Below are 27165 nucleotides of genomic sequence, written 5' to 3'. Positions count from 1 at the left end.
AAGCTCAGTGCTTGCTAGACTGTGGGTGCTGAGCGGGGCTGCAAGAGTGGGGCAACCTGAGGGTTTCTCAGAGCTCCTGAGAACTGGTGGCCTGGGTAGCCCCTAACGCCAGGGCTCTCCATCCCTTCTGGTGCAGGCGGAGTCAGGAGCGTGTATCTGTCCACCCCCACCGCCTCCACCCCAGCTTCGACTTCGGCCAACTGCAGACACCTCAGCCCAGGTATTTGGCTGAGGGCACTGACTGGTGAGTCTTCAGGGCCCCCGGGGGAGGCAGGGAGGAAGGGAGGAAGGAGGGAGGAGGGAGGAGGGAGGAGGGAGGAGGGAGGAGGGAGGAGGGAGGAGGGAGGTCTTGCCAGGTCCATGGAGTTGCTGTTTTCATTCACTTTGAGTGGGTGCGGGAGGCCTAGTTCTCAGGCCCCAGCCTTTGCCTCTGCTCCCAGCCACCCTCTGGGCCAGATGGTCCCACATGGGCCTGGTTCTAGCAATTAGCTTAGATGTTACTGGGTGCTATTATGGACTCAGCGTTCAGCATAGGACTCAGTGTTCACGGTCCTGCAGTGGGGGAGGCGGGACAGGGATAGAAAACATTTCCCAGGCTCAATGAGGGATATGAACCAGTGGTCCCTTGGAGGAGAGCAGAAAGGAGAATTCCGAGGAACTGGGTGGTCAGGAAGTCTTCCTGGAGGAGGTGTGTCTCAAGGGATCCACAGAGAAGTACCAGGGTATGCCAGCAAGGCAGTGCTGGGTGGGGTGGCTGTGTAAACACAGGCTTACATTGCATCTTGAAGGATGGAGACAAAGCCAGCCAGGTCAGAGGTCAGGACTGAGGAGGGGAGCTGGGGAGAGAGGTTGAGGGTGGTGTTGTTGCTGAGTCTTTGCAGATAGTGGGCCCCTGAGAGACCTGCCCATAATTTCCCTCACTCAGTACAGACGTCTTTGTTGTCCCGAGATGCAGGGTCGCTTGGTTTTGGATCCTGGGTCCCACCCAACTCTGGTTCTAGCTCAGAAGAGAGCCGATATTAACTAGAGTTGGATCGGAACCCTTGAAAACTTAAAAAGATGTGCAGTTCACTGAATATTTAAAGGTAAAAGGCATCATGCCTGCAAAGAGTTCAGGGAAAAATAATCTAATCTATCATCTATCTTCACAGAGGATTGTGTGTGGATATATGTGTGTGTGTGTGTGTGTGTGTGTGTGTGTAAGTATGTTATATACATTGGGGGGAGAGAGAAAGGGAGACAGAGAGAGAAGGAAATAGAAATGCAGTAAAATGGTGACATTTGGGGAATCTGGGTGAAGGGTATAAAGGAATTCTTTATGCTGTTCTTGCAACTTTTAGGTCAAAAATGTTTTTTGTTTTGTTTTGTTTTAGAGTGTAAAATAATCTATCAATGGAAAAGCATGAATTATCTTAAAGATTGATGTGCTGTTGTGTCATTTTTTAGCCATTTGTCAGGCTTAGTCCAGGGTTGCTTTGGGAGCCCTTCCCATGCACACCCAGGAATGATTCCAGAGAATAGTTCCAGTCAATTGAATGCTAAGGGTGCTTCTAGGTACAGGAAATCGTGGCTTTCACATGTTCCATTTTCTTCAGCCCTTTGCTCATTCTCAGGTACACTTTCCGTTAAATTGAACAATTCCATAAAAGATAGATTGCACTGCAGCCAACTTCTGCCCAGCCTTTTCCAATTAGCAGATTCAAATTAGGAAGATTTAATTGCAGTTTGGATTGAATTCTGTCCCTCAGCAGTCAAGTCAATTTCATTTAATTCAATTCAGCACACATGGAGCATTCAGGGCCCTTGCATATGGCTGAGTGATTGGAACATGCACAGGGGCCTACAGGCAAGTGGGACAGAACAGGTGACATAGGTGGGACTCATCCTGGGGAGATGGCAGGAGGGGCAGTGCAGGTGCTGGCCCTGTCCTCAGCTTTCTTTACAGAGCCAAACCTCCTTATCTTTCTTATTTAAACCAGTCTGCATTCCTGGCTCCTACCTGCCTGGAGAAACAGAAAGAAGGAGGCTCTGGGAGGCTGGTCCCTGCCCTAGCAGGGGATGCTGGGAGGCCCTGCCTGGAGGCCCTGCCTGGAGGCCCGTCTGGTCCACCCTTGGGCTCTTTCTGCCTGTTCTGTTCCCACTTCCCAAGTAGGATGCTGATTCTCCTCCCTTATAATTAGCTCTGCTCCAGTGGGGGGCCAGCCTAGTGGCGCCGAGGGGTTTTGTGATTGATTGTGCTAACTGCATCCCAGTCCACTTTTCTAGAGAGCTGCTTCTGCCAGGAGATAGGCAGCCTGGTAATTGGATGACAGGAAATGCATTATATCTCTACTCTCACCCTCTGCAAGGAGCCCCTGAGGGCCGGGAGAGTGTGTCTGTTGCATCCCCCATCCCCTTTAGAGAACCATCAGAGACCACTGACTTCTGCCCTAGGTCATTCCAGAAACTGGGCTGCAAGCCCATGTCCATCCCCAAGGTCGTCCAGCCCCTGAGGTTACCCTGGCCTTTTTTCCTACTTTGGGATATCTTAACCCAACCCAAGCAGCTTCTCTCAGCTGGGAAGCCTGGCCTGAGAGTGTGTGGAAGCAGCAGGCCTTGGGGGATACATCCTAAACCCCTCTCTTTCTCGCCCATGCCTAATAACTTTATCCTGACTTTGAGTCACAACCCAGTGCCTCCATCCTTTTCATGCTCCTTCTTGGACTCAGTCCTGACTTCTCAGTTCTAACTCTGCTCCCCAGTGTGGACTGTACCCTGCTGTGTCACAGCTGTAGCCCTGCCCAGGCCGAGGTCTGTAAGTACCTGGGACCTGTGGGCAGAGAGTGGGTGGAGGGTGAGCACCTCTAATTGTCCTTTCCCCTCCAGGCAACCTTGCCTCAGCAAAGCCCCCAAAGCTCCCTGAGCCTGGAGTCACCCATAGGATGGTGCTGGCACTCGTGGTGCCAAATTCTAGGAAGAACTTCGGGTCTGCACAGCAACCAGACCACACCATGTTCAAGAACACTGAAAGTGGAGAATAAAGTTCAGTGTGATGTTGAGATACAAAGCCCAAAAATGATACATTGGCACAAGAAATCTCCAAAACACAGTTCTGGGTTAACCCTGTGGCTTTAGGTCTGTGGGATATTCCTGCAACCCATTTAGAAACTTAGCAAGCTCTTACAGGCTGGTGGCAACAGCAAAGGCTGGAGACACTGCTGCTTTAGGGGCTAATTTCTCTTTGAGGCAGGTCCTGGTCCAGACTTCTTTAGGGTTCGAGGAACCACATCCCCTGTTGGGGTAACCTGGGTCCAGGAAGGAATTTCTGATGAGATGATAAGAGGGGCATCATGAGAGCCCACCCAGGCCCACCCAGGGCAGATCATCCCACCCATTTGAGGGGCAAGTGCCTCTTGCTTTTACAGTTAGCATTCTTGGGATTGGGGTGACTGGGTTCCAAGTTCCTCGGGACTTTGCTTTGGTAGAATTCCTTGAACATTTGTTTTGAATTTGTTGGGTTCCCTGAGACTTCTGGGTAAATGCTAAAAATCAGAGCTTCTGCCATGTGAGGCAGTGCAATGGAATGAGCCCAGGCAAAGGTGTGAAACCCTGATGGTCCCAACTGGCCAGCCAAGGTCTGTGAATAAGGCACTGTCCTACTTCAGGTCTCAGATGGAGGGCTGGCCTAGTGGATTTCTAAGTTTGCATCCAACTGGCTCCAAGAGTTTAGCTCATGTCGCAAGTGACGGGCTCATCATGAGTTGTTCCAGGGATTCGGCCTGATAATGGCTCTTTGCATCTTTATAGTGCTCTACAAAGAACTTTTACCTGCATTTTCTCATTTGATGCTCCAGCATTACCATGAGGAGCTACTGTTATCATCATCTTAGAGATGAGACTCAAAGAGGTGAATTAGCTACAGAGGGTCTCACAGCTAAGAAGGGATAGGCCTGGGACAAGGACCTGGGTCTTCTGACAGCTGCTGCTGTTCAGGCTGTGGTGTGCGTGGAGCCTGTGAGAGTGACTGGCAGTCCTTCCTGCCCATAGCAGCTAGACCTGGGCTGTGCAAAGAGGAGGATGGGGCCAGATGCCAGGGACCATCAGAGACCATCAGAGAGCTCCTGCCAGCTCTCCAGGGCTCATACGCTCATGAGCGTAACCCGGGGAACAGGGATCAGACTCCCTTGAAGGCTGATGGCTTTGTTGGGTTTTTCCCTTAGAACTATCTCAGATTACATTGCAGGGCAATGTGTAGCCAAACCCAGGCTGTGTGGGATCCAGGCTCAGTAGCAGCAGGCACAGTGGAAGCATAGAAAGTTAGTGGTCAGGGCCTGCTCGCGGCAAGATGAGGAGGGGAAGTCTCAGAGTCCCATGCCTCCTGCCATCTCGCTCCTGTAGGATCTGAGATTGAACCTTCTGAGGCCCTGGCATTCCTCTCAACGGTGCTTTTAGGGCCTAGCTGCACTTTCCCAAAGGGAAGCTGTGTCCTAATTACCAGGGACCAACCACTTCAATGTACACAGCACACTGCAAGAAACGACTGCTCGCAGCATATTTTCTCTAATAAATGCCACAAGTTTCCATGAATGTGTTTGGTATTTCTGAAGTTGGTGCCCATAGAGATAAAACTTGGAGTTAGTGGATGTTACCTTTGCACAATAGAGAAACTTCTTAATTAAAAAAACCCTTTTTATTATAGAAAATATCAAACAATAAAAAAATAAGAGAATAGTATAATTAATTCACACACATATGTCATCCAGCTTTGACATCAACTCACGGCCAGTTTTTTTTTTTTTTTTTTTTTTTAAAGACAGAGTCTCACTCTGTGCCACCAGGCTGGAGTGCAGTGGTGTGATCTTGGTTCACTGTAACCTCTGCTTCCCGGGTTCAAGCAATTCTCCTGCCTCAGTCTTCCGACTGAGTGTGCGCCACCACACCCAGCTAATTTTTGTATTTTTAGTAGACACAGGGTTTCACCATGTTGGCCAGGATGATCTCGATCTCTTGACTTCATGATCTGCCTGCCTCAGCCTCCCAAAGTGCTGGGATTACAGGCGTGAGCCACCGCGCCCAGATCTCATGGCCAGTTTTACTCATCTTTGTTCCCTGATGTTATAGTCATCTCCGTTACCTGTGGTTTCGCTTTCCAGGGTTTCAGTTACCCATGTAAACCATGGTCTGAAAATATTACAGCATTTTGAGAGATTGAAAAAGAGAGAGAGAGAGACCATATTCACATAACGTTTTTCGCAGTATATTGTTATAATTGTTCTATTTTATTATTGGTTATTGTTGTTAGTCTCTTACTGTGCCTAATTTATAAATTAAGCTTTATCATTGGCATGAATATATAGTATAGGAAGAAACATAGTATATATAAGATTCAGTATTATCTGCATTTTCAGGCAGCCACTGCTGTCCTGGAACATATCCCTCACAGAAAAGGAGAAACTGCTGTATTTGGAAACAAATCCAGGCATCATATTATTTCATCTGTAAATATTTCACTAAGTATCTCGAGAGATAATGACTCTGCTTTTTCACATCCTTACTTTGATACCACTATTAACATAAAGAAATGTAATAATAATTTTTACTATAATCAAATGTCTAGCCAGTATTAAAATTTCTCTGTTATACTTTGTATCAATCAGGATCCAGATAAGTTTTATACATTGTGATTGGTTGATATGTCACATAAGTCTCATTTAATCTACCTCTTGCTGGATTCAAATTGCTAAAATTTTGTTAAGTAACTTTTACATCTTTTTTCATGAGATTGGTTTATACGGTTTTTTTTCCTTGAAATGTCTTTGTCTGATTTTTGTATCAGTGCACTGCTTGCCTCATTGAATGGTTTGGGAAGTGTTTCCTCATCTACTTTCTGAAAGAGGTTGTGTAGGATTGGTATTATTATTTTTAGTTAACTAATTAATTAATTTTTAGATGCAGGGTCTTGCTCTGTCACCCAGGCTGGAGTGCACTTTGGCTCACTGTAGCCTCGATCTCCTGGGCTCAAGCGATCTTCCTGCCTCAGCCTCCCCAGTAGCTGGGACTACAGGTGTGCACCATTGTACCCAGCTAACTTTTTGTTTTTTAAATTTTTGTAGAGACAGTGTCTTGCTATGTTGGCTAGGCTGATCCTGAACTTCTGGGCTCAAGCGGTCCTCCCACCTCAACCTCCCAAAGTGCTGGGATTACAGGTGTGAGCCACTGTGCCCAGTTGCAGGCTGGTCTTAAATGCCTAGGCCCAAGGGATTCTCCCGCCTCAGCCTCCCAGGTAGCTGGGATTACAGGTGTGTGCCACTGCATCTGGTAATTTTGGTAATTTGTCTTTCAATAAATTTTCTCTTTTCATTGGATGTACTGGCATAAGGCTATTCATAATATTTTCTTATCGTTTGAACATCTGCAATCTGTTATAATGCTCCCTCTTTCATTCCTCATATGAGCAATTTGTATATTCTCTCTTTTGTTCTTGATCAATCTAGATAGAAATTTAATCATTTGTACTGCTCTTTAGAAAATAGCCTTTGATCCCATTGTTTGTTTTTTATTTCACTGATTTCTGATCTTGATTTTATTATTTCCTCCTTTCTACTTATTTTGGGCTCTAGCTTCTTAAGGTGGAAACTTAGATCATGACTTTGGGTTTTCTTTTCTAATATAAGCATATAAAACTGAATTTTTCTTTAAGGACTACAAACTTTCTAATTAGTGCTATGAATTCTTTTTGACCCTGGGTAATTTAGAAGTTTATTATTAAATTTTGAAAATTTGGGATTTTGCAGAAATTTTTTTTGTTGTTGATTTCTAATTTAATACCAATGTGATCGGAAAACATACTCTGTGTAATTCTAATCCTTTTAAATTTATTGAGACTTGTTTTATGGTCCAGCATTTATTCTATCTTAGTAAATGTTCTATATGTATTTTTAAAAAGCATATATTCTACTCTTATTGGATGGAGTATTCTGTAAATTTCAGTTAGATCAAGTTGGTCGATAGTATTGTTCAGGTCTTTTATATTCTTACTGATTTTTTTTTCATGAATTATTCCATGAATTATAAAGGAGGAGGGTGGATGTCTACAACTCTAATTATGAATTTGTTTTTTCAGTTCTGTCAGTTTTTGCTTCACTTATTTTGACTTATATATATCAGGATATTAAAAGGATTGTCATTTTTCAAGACGAATTGACCCCTTTATCATTATGAAACATCCTTCCTTATCCTTGGTAATATCCCTTGGTTCAAAGTCTACCTTGTCTGATATTAACATAGCCATTCCAGCTTTCTTCCAGTTAACGCTTACAGGGTGTATCTCTTTCCTCCTTTTACTTTTAACCTAGTATCTACATCTTTATATCTTGAATGGACAGCATGTAGTTGGTGATTGTTTTGCAGTTGACAATCTCTGTCTGTTAACTGGGGTGTTTAGACCATTTGCATTTAATGCAATTGTCTACATGGTTGGAATTAAATCTGCCATCTTGCTATTTGTTTTCTTTTTCTTCCATCAGTTTTGTTGTTGTTGTCATTTCATTGTTTTTCTTTTAAAAGTTTTGTCTGTTTTTTGCCTTCTTTTGGATCAGTTGAGAATTTTTAATATTAAATATTGGTTTAAGAGTCATACCACTTTATTTTATTTTATTTTGGGAATTCACTAGGTTTACAATATGCCTATTTAGCTTATCACACCCTAAAATAGAATTATACCATTTTGTGTGTAATGCAAAACTCTTACGACAGTATACTTCCATTACCCCTTCCCATCCTTTGCTACTCATTTGGTAGGTTTTATCTCTATGTATGCATAATCACCAAAATACATTGTTATCATTTTTGCTTAAACCAGTGGTTGGCAAATTATGGCCTGTGAATCAAATCTTGCCTGCTCTCTGTTCTTGTAAATAAAGTTTTATTGGAACACAGACACATCTATTTGTTCACCTATTGTTTATGGCTGCTTTTGCACTACAGTGGATGCTTGAGTAGTTGTGACAGAGACTGTATGACTTTTGAAGCCCCAAATAGTTACTATTTATGATCCTTTACAGAAAAATGTTTGCCAGTCTCTGCTTTAAACTGTCAACCTTTACAGACAATTTTTAATAGGAAAACAATTTTTTATATGTCCCACATAATTATCATTTCTGGCACTCTTTATTCCTTTGTAGAGATCTAAGTTTCTGCCTGGTGTTAGTTTTCTTTAGCATGAAGAAGTTTTTAAAACATTTCTTGTAGTAACAGTCTCCTGGCAGTGCACTCTCTCAACTTTTTGAAAACGTCTTTATTTCACTCTCATTTAAAAATATACTTTTGCTAGGTATATATTTCTAAGTTTGCAGTTTTTTTCCCTTCAGCAGTGCAAAGATGCCATTCCTTTGTCTTCTGACTTGCTTTGTTGTCGATGGGAAGTCTACGATCGTTCTTACCTACGTTCTTCTATGTCAAATGGGTCTTTTGTTCTTTCACTACTTTTAAGATCCTGTCTTTATTACTATTTTTCAGGAATTAGATTATTATGTCCCTTGGAGTGGTTTTCTTTGTGTTATCCTGCTTAAAGTTTATTGAACTTTTTGGATCTGTGAATTTATAGTTTTTATTAAATTTGGAAATATTTAAGCCATTTTTTCCCTAAAATATTTTTTCTGTCATCTACCCTCCATCCTCTCTTTTTGAGTCTTTACTTACCGATATGGCTGACTGCTTGATATTTTTCCTGAGACTCTGTTAATTTTTTCGTCTTTTTCTGATGGTGTGCTTCATTTTGGATTATTATTATTCTTCTTATTATTCAAGAGTTCATTCTGTCACCTAGGCAGAAGTGCAGTAGTGGCATCACAGCTCATTGTAGCCTCAACTTCCTGGGCTCAAGTGATCCTTCCACCTCAGCCTCCTGAGTAGCTGGGACCAGAGGACACACCACTATACTCAGCTAATTTACACCTTTTTTTTTTTTTTTTTTTTTTGGTAGACGTGGTGTCCCACTATGTTGCCCAGGCTGGCCTCAAACTTCTGGGCTAAAGTGATCCTCCTGCCTTGGCCTCCCAAATTGCTGGGATTAGAGGCATGAGCCACTGCGCCTGGCTCATTTTGGATTACTGTTGTTGTTATGTCTTAAAGTCACGAATCTTTTCTTTTGTAGTGTCTAATCTACTGTTAATCTAACCCAGTGAATTTTCTATTTCAGACACTGGATTTTTCATCTCTAGAAGTTCCACTGACATCATTAAAATATGTCCTCTTCTATATGTTTTACTTTTCTCTGTTTTTATGCTTTCTTTTGTATGTTTGAATATGATTATAATAGCTATTTTAGCATCCTTGTTATTTCTGTTTCATAGTTATTTCAATGGATTGATTTTTCACCTGATTCTGGGATATATTATCATTTTTTGGCATGTCTAGTAATTTTTTATTGAATGACAAACATCATTTATGAATAATTGTGGATTATACATTGTTAAGTAGTTACGTTTGTTTTATTCATTTAGAGTGTTAGGCTTCGTTCTGGTAAGCAACACTTGTAGTTCAGTTTCATCCTTTTGAGGCTTACTTTTAAGTCTTCTTCCAGCAGGACTGGAGTACCCCTAGAGAAGAGACTACTCTAGATCTGCCCTAATAAGACACATAAATAAGTCTCGAAAGGCTCTTCTGGGGTCTCTATTGTGTGTCCAAGTACTCTCTGCTCTGGCTGACTGGAATATGAATCTTTCCCAGCACTGTCTAATCTCTGGGAACCCACTATACCTTGGATGCTCTTTGTTCAACCTGGTAAAATTTCACCCCATGTATGCAGATCTTAGTATTCAGTAAAGACTCAAGGGGATCTCCGTGCAGATTTCTGGAGCTCTCCTTCTGCCTAGCTGCCTCTTCTCTCCAAATCATGGCACCACAACTTTCAGAGACCTCAGTCTCCTGGAAATAAGATATCTGAATCCTCAACTCATTAAGATTATCATGCTCTTCTTAGTTCTCTCCCTGCTCATGGTCTGGAATATGCCTTCATGAAAAAAACTAGGGAGGTTGCAGGGCTCACCTCATGTGTTGTCCTTCTGTTGATAGCAGTCTACATTGCTTGTCATATAATGTCTGAAAACAGAGATTTCATATATTCCGTTCAGCTTTCTAGGGGTTTAAAGTGGAAAGGTACATTTAACTCCTGTTAAACTATCATCAGTAGAAGCAGCAATTCCTTTAATTTTCCTCCATATCCTTTTTTTTTTTTTCCTCCAATGTGTTTGTTGAAGAAATCAGACTGTTTTTCCTATAGTTTCCTCTTATCTGGATTTTGCTGGTTGCATTCTGGTGTTGTCACTTAAGATGTTCCTTAGTTTCTTGTATTCTCTGGACCTTGGCACCAGGATTAAGGCTTCGGTAGATTCAGGTTCAACTCTTATTTCTTGGCAAAAATACTTCATAGGTGATATTGTATTCTTCCACCAGAAAGCACTTACTGTCTGGTTGTTGCTTCTTTTGTGATGTTAGCAACAATCAATGATCTTTGCTTAGATCCTTTATTTCTTTAGGGGAGGCAAAATAGTGACAAAAATTCAACAAAAATTCAGTCATCCCTTAATCATTTATTAGCTGAAAAACTTTTATAAACAGAAATTTCCACTCATCAAATGTTTGATTACCTGGAAATACAGTAAGAAAATAAAGGCTTCTTTTCATTTATTTACTAGTTTTCAAAATGAAGAGTTGGCTGGGTGCAGTGGCTCATGCCTGTAATCTCAGCACTTTGGGACCCCGAGATAGGTGGGTGGGTCACTTGAAGTTAGGAGATCGAGACCAGCCTGGCCAACATGGTGAAACCCCCATCTCTACTAAAAATACAAAAGTTATCCAGGCGTGGCGTGGCACGCCTGTACTCCCAGCTACTCAGGAGGCTGAGGCAGGAGAATTGCTTGAACCCGGAAGGTGGAGGTTGCAGTGAGCCGAGATCACACCACTGCACTCCAGCCTGGGTGACAGAGCAAGACTCCATCTCAAAAAAAAAAAAAAAAAAAGAAATGGAAAAAAAAAACAGAAAAGAAAAGAAGAGTTTGTTCTCCAGCATCCTTTGAGGGGGACTAGTTTTCTAGCATCATTTCACGTGCTCGGATTTAAACAATTTTTATTTATTTCCATTTCTTCTGCAGTTATGCTTGTCAACCTGCACATTGTCCTAACTCTGGCCAGTGGAAGCCTCTTCAGGACGGCTTCCGAGCCCTTTTGCCATCATCCTAGTAGTGTTTTGATAGCTCTCTTGTTTCCAGTTATGACAAGATGTTTCCATCTCATCTTGCACATTTTCTCTCCAGATCTGAAATTGGCCATTTTCCAAATTAGCCATTGGTTCATCCTCTGTGTAATTCATCAATTAATTTGTTTTTAAGCAAAATGAATTTTCCTATATTTTTAGGAGTGGGATGCAGTGGGCTAGGACAAGCTGTCTAGCCTGTAGGTCTAGGTGTAGAGGTCTCTCTCGTTTTTCAAAGTGGTAAAAATACAGCCTCGGCTCCCTCCTCCACTTTTATCTGAACCTTGTCTTTCCCACTCGGTGCCTCTGGCTTGCTCGATTTAGATTTTTCTTTCAGCATTCCTCTCAGAGATGGACTTTGTCTTGGGAGGGAGCTTTGGTCCCCTAGTTTAAAGAAGTCTTATAGAGCCTGGATTGCTCTAGCTCCTTCAGACCTTGCAGAGTCCCTTCCTTCTCTGGGTCTCCGTTTCCTTCCCTCTAAAGAGAGAGGAAAGGCTGGGAGACGTAAAGTCCCTTGCAGCTCTGGCAGGGTGTCACTCCGATTCTCCTCCATAGGCTTGATGTCTGAGGTCCCTTCTGTAACCTGATGGCTAAATCACACCACCCTATGGTTCACTGAGGCTGTTTCCCTGCAGGGATCTCAGTGTGGACGCTGGCTTGAGTCCTGCTCAGTTCCAGGTGCGGCCCATCCCTCAGCACTATCAGCATTACCTAGCGACTCCTCGAATGCACCACTTTCCCAGAAACTCCTCCTCCACGCAGATGGTAAGTGAAAGAAAATGGACTCCCTTGTGCCTATTGAGTGCCAGTGGTGGTCTGAGGCCTGCGCTCCCCTGTGCCCCGGCTCCTACATGACCCAGGTCCCCTATGTATCAACCCCCTATCCCCTGACTCCCCTGTGCCCTGGCCCCCTTGTATCCTGGCTCCCCTGTGCCCCAGCTTCCATATGACCCAGCTCCCCTGTGTATTAAGCTCCTATACCCTGACTCTTCGGTACTCTGACCCCCTTATATCCTGGCTGCCCTGCAGTCCGGATTCCATATGACATGGCTTCCCTGTGTATCAATCCCCTATGCCCTGACTCCCTTGTGCCCTGGTCCCCTTATATCCTGGCTCCCCTGTGCCCCAGCTCCTACATGACCTGGCTCCCCTGTGTATCAACCCCTATGCCCTGACTCCCCTGTGCCCTGGCCCCCTTATATCCCGGCTTCCACATGACCCAGCTCACCTGTGTATCAACTCCCCATGCCCTGACTCCCTTGTGCCCTGGCCTTCTTGTATCCTGGCTCCCTGGCAGACCAACAGCTCCCCTCTCTTCCCAGCTCCTATTCGCACTCTGGCTTGATGGGGAATGAAAGGGGACCTGTTGGACCAGAAACTGGTTCTGCTGAGGGGAGTAGGAGTGGGCACTGGAGGAGTGGAAAGGGACAGCATGGCAAGGTGTGGTCTGTGGGTAAAAGGCTCAGGGCTAAGATCAGGCAGAGTAGACCTCGCACCTCATATGGCCTCATTTAGTTTCCTGTGGTCAGTACCTCCCTGGGCTTTGGCTTCACTAATCTGTGAAATGGAAATGAAGATGCCTGCCTCGCCCATCTCACAGGGTTGGTGTGAGGATCAAAAGAGATCCCAGCAGGAGCTCTTGGGCCTAGCCTGCAGATCCAGTTCTGCCTTTTTCAGAGGGCAGACCTTCTTGTGGCTGCAGAGTGCTGAATCATGGGTCAGGCTGGGCTTGGGGGCCTTTGGGCTCCTGACATTGCAAGCTGCATGGAATTAAAATGAAGATATTCCATGAAAGCAGCAAAAGCTTGATTGAAAATCTTATTTCCAGGCAGCTTCACTTTGCTGCCCTAAAGCATAATTCCACCTTCCAACCCTTGTCTCTGTCACTAACCACTCAGTTCCTCAGTCAGCTTTTTGTATAATAAGGAGCTTGCATGAGTAATTTTTGGAGTCCTTGTAAGCTCTGAAGGTCCATGCTTTGTGTATGAAGCGCCATCTCTTAAGAATAAAGAGGCAAACATTTATTGAGCACTTACTACATGCCAGGCACTGTTATAAGCACTTCATATAAATTATCCCATTAATCCTCTCAAAAACTCCCACAAAAGAGTATCATCCTGATTTTAAAGATTGGAAAACTGAGGAAGAGAGAGGCTAAGTAACTGGCCCTGGGACATACAGTGAGAAAGTGGAGGAGCTGTGATGGAAACTCCTCTCTGACTCATAGCCAGGGTAAGGGAGGGGTGAGTGAGGCAGGCCATGCAAGAACAGAGTCAGACTCTCTTAATTTAAAATACTGACATTTTGCTCAGCATGGAGGTTTTTTGCATTTATTTGACTTTAAAAAACATTACATTGAAATATTATTGATCTTGATTACTGAGGCTTTTGGTGGCCCTTTTAATTTTGTGCCCCCACTTTGGTGCCGACACTAACCCAAGCCTTTAACTATCAAGTTGCTCTTGGAGGCAGTGCAGAGTAGGGGTGATATGGTTTGGCTCTGTATCCCCGCCCAAATCTCACCTTGAATTGTAATAATCCCCACATGTCAAGGGCAGGACCAGGTGGAGATAATTGAATCATGTGGGGGCAGTTTCCTACATGCTTTTCTCATGATAGTGAGTGAGCTCTCATGAGATCTGACGGTTTTATAAGGGACCTCCCCATTCGCTTGGCCCTCATTCTGTCTCCTGCTGCCTTGTGAAGAGGTGCTTTCCACCATGACTGTAGGTTTCCTGAGGCCCTCCAACCATGTGGAACTGTGAGTCAATTAAACCTCCTTTCTTTGTAAATTACCCATTCTTGGGTATTTCTTCATAGCAGCGTGAGAATGAACTAAAACAAAAGGTGAAGGGAATGGACTCTGCCACCTAACTGCCTGGGTTTGAAATCCTGGTTCTGTCCCTTGGTTGCATAACTTGAGCCAATTACATAATCTATTGTACCTCATTTACCCCATCAATAAAATGGGGATAGTAATAGCACCCACATTATAGATTAGGTGAGATAATTCAATTAGTCATGTAAAGTGCTTAGAATAGTGCCTGCCATGAAGGTTAGTTGTCACTTTATTAATTCTGTTATTACTTCTGGGGCTTGTCCAGGCAAAGCTTGGTTCTTGGTGAGAGAAAAGGGACGTAAGAGCAGGAAAGACAATACTTCTGCCCACAGCATCTCAGGGAGTACTGAGTGGGTTACAGGCAGAGAAGTTGCATGCTGGGCTTATGGAGAAACCTTGAATCCTCGCTCTATCCAAGGCATTTTCTCCCCAACAGGTCGTCCATGAAATCCGAAACTACCCTTATCCTCAGCTTCACTTCCTTGCTCTCCAGGGACTAAATCCCAGCAGACACACCTCCGCCGTACGGGAGAGCTATGAGGTATGTTGCTCTGTCTGGTACCAACTGGGCTGGTGGAGATGCCATTATTGTTTATCATCCCTTTTCCCTCCCCACCTCTGCTGGTGAGTAGGGTATGGGTGTCAGGAAGCTTCAGGGTTAAGAGTAAGAGAGAGAAGAAGGGAAAACCAGTAGAGATATTGCAGTCTTTCAGCATCAGATGAGTTCTTCCTGATAGCTATGTGAATGCTTCCTGCTCATGTCTTCCAGCTCCCCAATCCATATCCTGTGTGCATGTGGGCATTTATACATGCTGAGCACACATGTGCACATTTTTCTCTTTCCAGGAGCTGCTGCAGCTCGAGGACAGGTTGGGTAATGTGACTCGGGGAGCTGTACAGAACACCATTGAGAGGTTCACCTTCCCCCACAAGTATAAGAAGGTGGGTCTGCCAGCAGGCCAGCCTGCATAGTCAGGGAATGGGGCAGGGGTGTTGTCTAATTGACTCTGATCTGGTTGTTCACAGAGGGATGCAGTCCAGAATCTAGAAACCTTTGCTCTGGTTAGATGTTCTAAAGCTGTGATAACCTCCCAGGGTCATGTTACTTTTTTGTGCTGGGTGTGGCCAGGAGGGAAGATGGGAGGCCTCTCAGTAAAGGAGGAGACCTGGGTATGCGTGTGTGCATGTGGACTTGCCATTGGGTATATTACACATGTATACATTTATAGGTGTCAGGCACATAAATACTTGTCTCTAAATGAGATGGGCCAAGGGAATACCTGCACAGAAGGCTAATATTTGTCTTAGAAAATAATTCCATGTCCAATCTCACATGTGAACAAATGAGAAACTAAGGCTTCCAAGCAGAGGTTTTCAAATCTGACTGAGTGTCAGAATCACCTGGGGAGCTTTTAAAGCCACAGAGTCACAGGTTTTATCCTTAGTCCATAGAGGTAGAATCTCCAGGGTTAAGAACTAAGAATCTAGGACATGATTAAAGCTCAGAAACCTGAGTTTAAATTTTTTTAAATTAAAATAAATGAAAAATTTTGGAAGCAACCAAGATGTCCTTCAATAGGTGAAAGATAGATAAACATACAGTGGCACATCCAGATAATGGAATATTATTCTGCAATAAAAAGAAATAAGGACTAGGCACAGTGACTCACACCTGTAATCTGAGTGCTTTGGAAGGCTAAGGATGAAGGATCACTTCAAGCCAGGAATTTAAGACCAACCTGAGCAAAATAGTGAGACTTCATCTCTACGAAAATTTTAAAAAGTTAACTGGGCTGGTGGTATGAACTTGTAGTCCTAGTTACTTGGGAGGCTGAGGCAAGAGAATTACTTGAGCACAGGAGTTCAAGGCTGCAGTGAGCTATGATTGCACCACTGCATTCTAGCCTGGACAACAGAGCAAGACTGTGTATCAAAAAAAGAAAAAGTATAAGCTATTGAGCCATGAAAAGACATGCTGGAACCAGAAATGCACTGAGGAATTCTTAAGTAAAAGTAGTTAGCCCAAAAAGGCTGTGTACTGTATGTTTCCAAATATATAACATTCTGGAAAAGGGAAAACTATGGAGACAATAAAAAGATCAGTGGTTGCCAGTGGGGGGGAGGGAGGAATGAATGGGTGGAGCATAGGGGAGTCTCAGGGCAGTGAAAGTATTTGGTATCATACTCTAACAGTGGATACATGACATTATGCATTTGTCAAAACTGATAGGATGGTACAACACAGAGCAAACCCTAATGTAAACTAATGAACCTCAGTTAATAGTCTATTGATACTGGTTCATCGATCATAACAAGGGTGCCACACTAATGCAAGATGTTAATAATAGAAACTGTGTGTGTTGGGAGTATAGGTGTGTTGGGAAAACACTGTACTTTTTGCTTATTATTTTTATTTTTTTGAGACAGAGTCTTGCTCTGTTGCCCAGGCTGAAGCGCAGTGGCACGATCTTGACTTACTGCAAACTCTGCCTCCTGGGTTCAAGCAGTTCTCTCACGTCAGCCTCCCAAGTAGCTGGGATTACAAGCATGTGCCACTACACCTGGCTAATTTTTGTATTTTTAGTAGAGACGCGATTTCACCGTGTCGCCCAGGCTGGTCTTGAACTCCTAACCTTAAGTTATCTACCTGCCTTGGCCTCCAAAAGTGTTGAGATTACAGGCATGAGCCACCGTGCCCAGTCTGTTTTTGCTTAATTTTATGTAAACTAGAACTGCTCTACAAAATAACATTTATTATAAATAAAAATAAATAAATAAATATTAATACATTTTTAAAACATTCATCCTTCCCAGGGGAAATTAAAAGCTTGACAAATGTTAAGAATCTTAGAGCAGGACTGTCCTCATCATGGTCAAGCCAGAGACCATCCTGAGACCCTAGGGTGCATTGGTCGAGAGCACTCTTAGAGTTAGAGCCAATTTTGACTCTCCATTCTACCCCTTATAGTTCCGTTACTTTGGACAACTTACTTGGCTTTTCTGGCCCCTCCCTGTCCACTTCCCCCTTTAAAAATGTGAAATGGGAGTGATCTCATTAGTAGCTACCATACAGGGTGCTGTGGGGATTCAATGGGATGATGCACCTGAACAGCTTGGCACAGTGCCTGGTACCTACTAAGTGCCCAGGAATGGTAAGCTGCTGCTACCTTGATGCTTTCTCCTAGGCTTTCCCCTAGCCCATGTGCTAGTGGTGTCAATGTCAAAGACCATGAATCAGTATAGGCAGCTCCTCTCAAGGCACTGGATTTATTCATAAATGATTTTGACTGCAGTTATTGGGTACCTACTATGTATCAGACCTTGGCTAGTGTGCTAATAGAGGAAATGGCAGCATTTCAGTAAATAAGGATGTCATCTACATGGGGAAAATGATCATTCTCTGGAGAGAGAGAGAGTTTTAAGCTATTGGAGAAGAACATAGAAGGAAATGAGTGTTGTATTTGAGTCCAGGAGCAGCACCTGTGTCCCAGACCAGGGGGTTTTTACTCCTACCAAGGATGCACACCTCACCTGCTGTCACTTCAACAGGCACAAGGAAATTGTGAAGAGAACCAATGCTAAGAATGAAAAGGGGAAATGGACTGAATCAAGTAGATAAAGGGCTCAGGTAAAAAGGAGAATGAAAAGAAGGGAATAAAAATATTATTAAAAAGAAAAAAATGAATTAAAAATAAGAAATGACAAAAGTTAGGAACCAAATAAAATGTGGAAAGAAACCCTTAAAAATTATACACAAGTGAAAAAGACAATAAAGAAGAAAAAACACTTTAAAAATTTAAATTGAGAGTGTAATTATATATAATAAAAATATACTTTAAAATAATGATGTAAGAATAAAAATATAGAAAATACCGAGTCAAAATAGAAAAATATGCAAAGAATAAGAACTAGAAAGAGATATGAAAGCGACACATAAAATTAACATCAATAATATCATAGTTAAAAGGGGGCTGGGCGCACTGGCTCATGCACTTTGGGAGGCTGTGGCAGGAGGATAGATTGAGCCCAGGAGTTTGAGACCAGCCTGGCCATCACAGAGAGATTTTGTCTCTACAATAAAAAGAAAAATTAGCAGTCATGATGGTGTGCACCTGTAGTCTCAACCACTAAGGAGGCTGAGGTGGGAGGATTGCTTGAGCCTGGGAGGTCAAGCCTGCAGTGAGCCGTGATTACACCATTGCACTCCAGCCTGGGCAAGAGTGCAAGGCCGTCTCAAAAAAAAAAAAAAAAAAGTTAAAGAGAAGGTTAATGACATGAGAAGATACATAGATTAGACAGCAAGACAGGGTAATATTAAGCTAAAATTACTAACTATAAAAGGAAAATCATGAATAATGATGGCAAAAAATAATAGAAAGTAGACAAATAGGTGACTCTTACCAATACATTTTATTGGACCTCCCTTTTCTAGCAGGGCCAGCTAAATGAAGGCCACTCTTCCAGCAAACACAGCTGGACTCTTAAGCAGGCAGATCATCATGACTCTATTCATACTCAAAAGCCACGACAATTATACGGAACTATGGGTGTAATTCTGATTTTCTGGATTCTAGATAAGGGAAAACTTATTACAGAAGCCTAGCAGGGTTTGCAGTGGAGTATATAGGGCACAGCGAGGCAGAGAGCAGAACAAATAGATTTTCTTGTGTGTTCCAGTGAGGTTACAGTATTCCCCAGACTAAATCAGACTCAGGATCTCCAGAGTTTAGGACCAGGGACCAGAGAAGGGAGACTTGGCATCTGGGCCTTGCCCCGCAGTCATTCTCTGGGTCGTCTTCATCTTGTGACTCTTCAGATTTTTCTCTTTGCAAAATGACCTTGAAGTCGGCCTGTCTCTGGAGAGGGACCGAATGGGTAATTTTCCTCTTATGGTTATTGTTAGACTGTTTCATGGCACAGTGGGAAGATGTGAACATGAAAAGTGGGCTGATTTCACTCACTGATTAGATTTCTTCTTCCCAAAATATTTACCAAGTACTAATACGCTTTGTAAGTGACCAAGTATGGGGCGGTACTTAAAGAAGGGTAAGCCATGAGTCCATGCCATCTGAACTTGAGACTTTACATAATGGTAAACTACATAATGATTCTACATATGGCTTCTGCATAATGGTAAACTATTTTCAAATAATTAGCATAAAATTAAAAACAGTACAAGGGAAGTCAACAAGTATAAACAGTGTTTCATGATTGCTTTACGATAGTGCCTATCTTAAGTGAACTTGATAAATCCCACAATATAAATAGTTTATAAAAATGGCTACAGTTTGTAAGAGTTGATGTCTTCAAGTAGTTATCAGTGAATACATGAGTCAACAATGGTTGACTGAAAGAATAAATGAAGCCTGCTGGGCCTGAAAGTGGAGGGAGAAACCTGAAGGCAGGAATCTAGGTTGTAAAGGGTGTTGAGGGGGAGTGGATGGTGTGAAGGGACCAGAAAAGGGAAACTGCACAGTCATAGCTTTGCAAAGGATCGATTCGTTAGGAACTCAATTTCTTTCTAAGCTCTGTATCCCTAGAAAGTGCCTGGGACAGCAAAAATGATGTCCACTTGACCTCTTCCTACTCCCCTTGCTGCAGAAGAGTAGGCGGGAAGGAGTTCTGGGTATTACTTAAGAACTTTGGCCGGGCGCAGTGGCTCACGCCTGTAATCCCAGCACTTTGGGAGGCCGAGGCGGGCGGATCACAAGGTCAGGAGATCGAGACCATCCTGGCTAACATGGTGAAACCCCGTCTCTACTAAAAATACAAAAAAATTAGCCAGGCGAGGTGGCGGGCTCCTGTAGTCCCAGCTACTCGGGAGGCTGAGGCAGGAGAATGGCGTGAACCCGTGAGGCGGAGCTTGCAGTGAGCCGAGATCGCGCCACTGCACTCCAGCCTGGGCGGCAGAGCGAGACTCCGTCTCAAAAAAAAAAAAAAAAAAAAAAGAACTTTATGGCCAGGCATGGTGGCTCACACCTGTAATCCCAGCACTTTGGAAGGCCAAGGCAGGCAGACCACCTGAGCTCAGGAATTCAAGACCTGACCAACATGGTGAAACCCTGTCTCTACAAAAATACAAAAATTAGCCAGGCATGATGGCAGGTGCCTGTAATCCCAGCTACTTGGGAGGCTGAGGTGGGAGAATCGCTTGAACCCAGGAGGTGGAAGTTGCAGTGAGCCAAGATCATGCTGTTGCACTCCAGCCTGGGCAACACAGCAAGAATCCGTTTCAAAAACAAAAACAAACTTTAAAACACCTGACTCCCAGGGGAAAAGCAGCCTGTGGGTGAAAGCCAACAGCCACCAGGTGAGTCTGCCCAGGTAATGAATACTCCTCTCTCTGCTTCTCATAGCGAAGACCCCAGGATGGCAAGGGCAAGAAGGATGAGGGGGAGGAGTCAGACACAGATGAGAAATGCACAATTTGTCTGTCTATGCTGGAAGATGGAGAAGATGTGAGGTAGGAGACCGCCATTTTGATTCCCTCTCCCCTCTCTTACAGGTATTGGTGACCAATCACTGCGCCGTGTGTCTGGGAGTTGGGGTGCTTGTTTGCTTGTGCACGTGTGTGCCAAGTGTGCTATAATGTGCTTCATGGTTGCCCTGGGAAGGTAGGGTATGAAATGTTCTAGATGTGTGATGACCGGGTATGGACGCGAGGATGAAAAGTGTAAGAGAACAGTGTGATGTTCTGTCTGAATGAGTCTGAGACAAAATTGTGGCTTTGTTTCAGGCTCATCTGAAAGCGCTTTCTGGCGGAGGCTTCATGGTTTCCCATCTCAGCCATAGCCTCTCTCCATAGCCGGGCAGTTCCCAGGGGTCCTAGGTGTGTGTCTGCTGGTCTGCCCAGTGTCCCTCAGCTCCTGCAGGGCCCCTGACTCTCCCTCCTCTCTTCCAGACGCCTACCCTGTATGCATCTCTTTCACCAACTGTGCGTGGACCAGTGGCTCGCCATGAGCAAGAAATGCCCCATCTGCCGAGTGGACATTGAGACACAACTGGGAGCCGACAGCTGAGGGAGGAATTAGCCAGTGGACACCCCATTTCCTTCACCAGGTCCCCCCACGGCCATAGCCCTTGCAGCCAAACTTTGCCTTCTGAGCCATTTGACGTAGAGGAAAAGCCTGCAAGCACATTTTGTGGAAAGAGGAGTTGGTGGTATCGGTGTCGAGGGAGAGGAGGGGGTGGGGGAGGACCCACCTCTCCAGAATGGTGACTGTCCCCATCCGCCCAGCTGAGCAGGAGAGAGGGAGCTGGCCGTGCCCAGCGCAAGGGCGGGAAGGAGGGGCCCAGGCTGCGGAGAACCCAGGTGGGATCCTGAAGGCACTAGCTGACAGACGGGCCCCTCAATCCTGTCCTCTGAAGGATTGTATATATACCTCTCGACCATGTAGGAACCATGTAGGGGTCTCTAGCTATTTCTGTGGATGGCAGCCAGAGCATGTTAGCTTAAGAAAAATGTTGTGTGTGGTGCTCTAGTCATCTTGTGGTGGACATGTCGCTATTACCGAATTCGCACCAAATATTTCTCATTGAGTTTCTTGTTTTGGTGCCTGACCGAACCAACGACAGCCCCAATCTTCCCGTCTTTATGAGAGAAAAGGAAAAAGGAATCAAAGGTAGAAGAAAAAAAAGCCAAATTCTGTTTAGGGTGAAAAAGGATTTTGTTTTTCACCCAATTTGGGAGGCGGGAGGGGGGTTCTCGTTTCGTTTTTGTTTTTGTTTTTACCTTGGCTTTTGTTTTTCTCATGTTTACAGTGCACGGAGTGTGGAAGGGAGTCTGGGAGAGGGAGAGCTGGAAAAGGAGCTGATGGGGTCTTATTCCAGCCTCTGAGGGTTCAGCCGAGGTGAGGGAAGGCAGCAGAGCTCCAGTAGGTGAAGGGAGAGTTCAGCTAGGCGGGGCTCCCCAGGCCCAGGGCTCAACTGCATGACCCCAGTTATAACCCCCACCCAGTTCCACACTAAACCAGGGAGGGCTCAGCCCTCAGCTACAGCTTCTCGCTGTGTTACTGGGAGTGGAGAGGCCCATGCTCACTCCAACTCCTTCCTTTAGGTTGTGCTCTTGCCTGTCACAAAGAGGCAACATAGCCACTGCCTCCCTATGCAAAAAATTAACCAGATGATGCAGATAAGACAGCATAGGTGATGGCCGCTTTGTCTTGGCCACAGTGCTCTCAGACAGCACTCAGGGCTGAGGTCAATACCGCGGACCTTGGGGAGGAAGCTGAGCATCCCCTGGGATGTCTCCAGTTGTGCTACAGTCCCTCAGAGATGGCCCTGACTCTGAGGCCACATCAGCTGGGTTTGGGAGGCCCCTCAACTTGGTTTGGGAGGCCCCGTGTCCCTGGTCTCTGGCTCCTTCTCTGACTCTTTGATAATCTTGGGCAAGTCCCTTTCTTTCTCTGTGCCTCAGTTTCCTTCTCCTTTGAGTGGGGAGAGATAACAGTGCAAACCCATTTCTGGTCCTGCTACCTCACCTAGATGTTGTGAGGATTCGTATTCTCTGTTCAGTGTGTTCTATGCTCTCTTCTGAGAAGCTCGTGGGGTGTCGGGAGGGGGGTACTGGGAGACACAGACCTGATACAGTGTGTCTTTCTGCACCACCTCACAATTTTCCTGAACCCCAAAGGGAGCAGAGAGATAAGAGGACAGAAGAATGGAGATGGGAAAATCCACCAAATTCCAATCCAAACCCAACTTTCTTTCTCCCTATGTGGAAGACACCAGATTAGCTGGAATTCTGCCACCTTCCTTTGTGCCCCACCCCGCACCGTTCCCCCATTTGCACTGCTAAGTCTCCCCCTCACCTCCATCCCTAACCCATTCTCAATGCCCTCATATCAGTAAGACCCGGGTGAGGGGGACAGGATACTTGTCACGTATTTGAAGAAATTCCATACAGTGAAGGAAATTTGAGTCTGTATTGCTGCTACAAGGGTAAAACCAGTACCAATGGGTAAAAGTAACAGGCGGGCAGATCTTAGCTTGAGGAAGAGCTTCTAGCACGATAGGTTCATGCGGGAATGGCTGCTCTGGCCACCTGCAGGCAGAGAGTTGGGGAAGTGGCTCCTGGTAGGAGGTTTCTCCCAGCACTAATATCTTGGTGTTCTATAAAATCTTTATTGAGTGCCTACCGGTGCAGGCGCTGGGAGAGACAGTAGCTTTGGGGAGCTCGCAATCTAGCTGAGGAGATGAGACACATCCAATGCTGCCAAAATGGTGAATAACCTGATTCAGTGTTAGCAGCAATGAGCATCACAGTGTCCAACTCAGTAGCTCCAGTGCATGAAAATGTCTCCAGAGCTGAAGGCTGGAGATCCCACCAGTGGGGAAAGTACATCTGAGTCAGGATTTTGGGGGAAAGCTAGTTACTGATAGCCACAGGAAGTTGAGAATTCTGCCCCATCCTCTCCAATGGCTGGGTGAAAACCAAGAATTCATGGGAAGATGGCTTTGGCCTGGAGGTAGCTAGGGTGGTCTAGGAAGGTCATTCCCCTCTTAATCTCAGTATTTCATTCTTTCTGCTGAGACTGGCCTGAAAGGCTGGCAAGTGGGAGGGAGTCAATGGAGAGGCCAGGATAGAACTAGAGCTGGTGTCCCAGGTTCCAGTCTAGGCTCTTCACTGACAAAGTGGGCAACACTAGAAACTTCCCTTTGTCTCTCTGGGCCTCAGTTTCCTCAGTTACAACCTAAGGAGGTTGGATTGGATGCTTGCTAATTTTCTTCTGACACTCACACTTTGTGATCCTCCCTAACATCAACACATCTTCTTCAAGGTGGCAGAGCTGTGTGCCCACCCAACTGTTGAAAAGGACTTTCTGTGGGCACACACTCTGTTTCAGACTGGGCTGGGGGCACACATACTGAGTGAGACAGTGGGCCCTGGTCCCCTTCCCCTCCCAATTCTCTGCCCCAGGCTAATATTAGGGACTGGGGAGGGAACCACCAGAAGTAAGAGGGAAGCTGCTTACTTTGGGGTTAGACCCTGAAGCCCCCGCTTCTTCCCATCTCTGGGGACCTTGTCCACTGCAGGTGGGGACAGGAGGTGATGGGGCACTCAGAACCCTGCAGCTCCCACTTCTTTAGCCTGGCAGCTGTTTGGGGGAGAAGAGAGGGCCGGGGTCTGTGCTTCTGCTCCTGGCACTGGTCAGGGAGTCTGGGAAGAGTGGAGATGAGGCAGGGTCAGGCCTCAGCATCTCACATCCACCACCTCCAGGAGGGGAGACCACTGGTAAGTCCTCCTCCTGCTCAACTCAAGGGACTCAGACCCTTTCTTGACTGAGACGCATGAGTGCCTTCTGGGGTGAGAGCAGCCCCAGGGTTTAAGTTGGGCGTCCTAGCCGCTGCCGCAGCTGTGCCGCCGCGGGTCCACCGAGGATGCCAATCAATCAACCCAACACCACAAGCCTGGCTGGGTGCAAGCAGAGGGTGAGCAGGGGCTGCCCCTCCACCTGGCCAGGACCCCCTTCGGCCCCCTGTCGCCCTTGGCCACCACCTGTGGCAGGACTCAAGCTCCTCTTCTGCAAATGTTCCCAGCCTCCGTGCAAGTATTCTTAACTCTTTACGCCTAATGAACAAGCACAGTTTTTTCAATGGTGAAGAAAAAAGCACCAGACTTTTTTTCTTTTTTTCCTAAAGAAATCCCCTAAGCCCCCCGCCTGCCGGTGGGACGAACACTCCCTGCGTGGGGCTGTAGCAACGTCCGTCAGGCCCCCTTGTGTTTCATCTCCTGCGCGCGTAGAGCAAATGCTAGAGCGATTTCAGCTGATAGAAAAACAAAAATGAAAAAAAAATACAAAAAACAAAAAACATGGCACGTTGCTAGTTTACAGGGTTTTGTGAGTTTAAATGCCTTATATTTAACAATCATAATTTATGACTAACTTGTAGATATCGTGGGTTCTTATTTAATTATTTTTATAGTTGTTTTGCATTTTTAATTATAATTTATTTATTTAGAAAGGATACTAATTTTTTTTATTACTCCTATTACCTCATTTTGGCGTTGTTTCTGGGAGTGGAATGCTTTGCATGCATTGGTACGATGACAAACAACTACGAATACAAAAAAAAATTTAAATAAAATTCTGCAAACTTTATTTCGTCCAAACTATCAGGGTGTGTGATTGCAAGCTGTCCTACCGTGGTGCTGGCCTCTTTGGATACATTCCATACGAAATGCAAACCTTTGATTCTGTATGCTGTGATCTAGTGAAAAACTCCAATATAGTGACTGTATTTAGCACATATATAAATATAATTTGCACTTGTCAGCAGACTGGGGTAATCCTTTCACTTGCTATCCTTGGCACCCCCCTCTCCCCACAACCCCACCTCTCCAGCATGAACCTGCCTTTCCTACTCCCTCGCTCCTCCCACAACCTCAGCCCACCCAGCTGCTATCCTCTGAGGAAAGTCTTGGGGCATAGGGGTCACTCTCTCCACCTGGCCTCCAACTCCAGAATTGGAGTCCTCCAGACCTTACAAGAGGAATATCAGAGAGCCAAAAAGCCTGGTTTCTTAGAACGAGCCCTGGACTGGGGAGCTGAGAGGCTCAGGTTTTCAGATCTGCTCCATGATAGACATCCCAGTGACCCTGAGCAAGTCCCTTGGCCCCTGAGTCTCAGTTTTCTGGGTGGGGTGAGTGAGGAGAACTGGGAGATCTTTAGGGTCCCTTGGATTCAAGTAGAATATGACAGAGATCCCGTGGGAAACCACTGTGCTGTGCTGTCTCACCTTCTCAGGAGAGAAGAAAGAGGGAGAAAAGGCTGGGCGCGGTGGCTCACACCTGTAATCCCAGCAATTTGTGAGGCTGAGGTGGGCAGATCACTTGAGGTCAGGAGATTGAGACCAGCCTGGCCAACATGGTGAAACCCTGTCTCTACCAAAAAGGCAAAAATCAGCTGGGTGTGGTGGTGGGCGCCTGTAATCCCAGCTACTCGGGAGGCTGAGGCGGGACACTCCAGCCCGGGTGACAAGAGTGAAACTCGGTCTCAAAAAAAAAAAAAAAAAAAAGAGGGAGAAAGGATTGGGAGGAGAAAAGGAGAGGAAGGAAGAGAAGAATAGAGAGAGTGAGCTGAGAATTTATCTGAGCTTGCTCAGAGTTGATTTCTGGGAGGGTTTCTGTCCTGTTATATGTGGTATCCTGTGGGTGACAGGGAGGTGAGTTAGGTGAACATGCATGGGACATGCCCTTTCACAAGGCTAGGGCAGTCATTTGGAGAGTGAGCTGAAATCCATGTCTTGTTAGACACAGGGATGGGGTAGGCAGAAAGGAGCCCCAATCTATGGGTTTGGGACTGGCACCCCCATCCTGTCATCTCCCAGAGCCTTCATTGTTGAGATACTTCCCATGGAAAACAGATTGGGACATAGATTTTGGAATCAAGGTCTCTGCTCCCAGCATTTCCTCTGTCCGTCTCCCTCTGTCTTTGCTCCCTGGGGGCTGTGGGCAGGAGGAGCTTCTATGGAGGACTGGGAGTGGGCCTCCAGTCCCCCTGCCCCTGTAGAGGAATAATGGGGGAGGACGTGGAGAAGCCACCGTCAAAGGCTGGCACAGCTGTGAGCCTGATACCTCTGAGCCAAAAGGAGAGAGAGGGAGTTCACGCCACTGAGAGTAGCCCCCTGAGTCAGCTGGGACCTGGCCTGTCTGCTTTTCTGCTGCTGCTTCTCCCTCCCCTCCTTCTCAGCTTATCCTCCTTCTTGCCTCTTTACATCATTGCCTTTACCTGGTGGGGATGAGGCCCCATGGGGAAGGTGCTGATGTGGAGGGAGGAAGTGGAGACCGAGATTTGCCATACTGCCCAGCGAGGCTGTGTGAGCACCGGGCTGTGTATGGTCCCCAAAGCCTCAACTCTGCCCTAGCTGAGCGATGGATGCCCCTCTGGGCTTCCTGCCTAGCTTCCCCTTTTGCCTCCAGCCTGGAGCCTTGCTTTCCCTGGAGACAGCCCATAGAGTCCCCCACCACACTGGAGGGAGCATGACCACCACACTGCTGGGCCTGGCAGACACCACGTCCTTGGCAGGGCTCCTGGACGGGCATGCCTTATGCTGCTCTGCAGGGTCAGAGAGGAAAGGGGCCCTTTGCCCT

At 45.5% G+C, this 27165-nt stretch overlaps 1 protein-coding gene across 2 annotated transcripts in view; it reads left to right on the top strand.

The window, feature by feature from the left end:
• The window catches only part of ARK2C (arkadia (RNF111) C-terminal like ring finger ubiquitin ligase 2C), a 126909-nt gene extending 100819 nt beyond the window's left edge, over positions 1 to 26090 (top strand). Inside the window, exons 3-8 of one of the 2 annotated variants that reach the window (XM_015121868.3) lie at positions 137 to 244; positions 11869 to 11998; positions 14509 to 14613; positions 14919 to 15014; positions 20429 to 20535; positions 20974 to 26090. In XM_015121868.3, the coding sequence (XP_014977354.1) occupies positions 137 to 244; positions 11869 to 11998; positions 14509 to 14613; positions 14919 to 15014; positions 20429 to 20535; positions 20974 to 21091 (664 nt within the window). In that variant the 3' untranslated portion in view covers positions 21092 to 26090. The remainder of the gene's footprint in view (positions 1 to 136; positions 245 to 11868; positions 11999 to 14508; positions 14614 to 14918; positions 15015 to 20428; positions 20536 to 20973) is intronic. The other variant, XM_077975536.1, reaches the window with a different exon arrangement.
• Positions 26091 to 27165: the final 1075 nt, after the last annotated feature.

This window comes from Macaca mulatta, chromosome 18 (assembly GCF_049350105.2).
Source record: "Macaca mulatta isolate MMU2019108-1 chromosome 18, T2T-MMU8v2.0, whole genome shotgun sequence".
Classification (NCBI taxonomy): Eukaryota; Metazoa; Chordata; class Mammalia; order Primates; family Cercopithecidae; genus Macaca; species Macaca mulatta.
The sequence above is the reverse complement of the archived record's forward strand: the minus strand, read 5'-3'. Positions and strand labels throughout refer to the sequence as shown.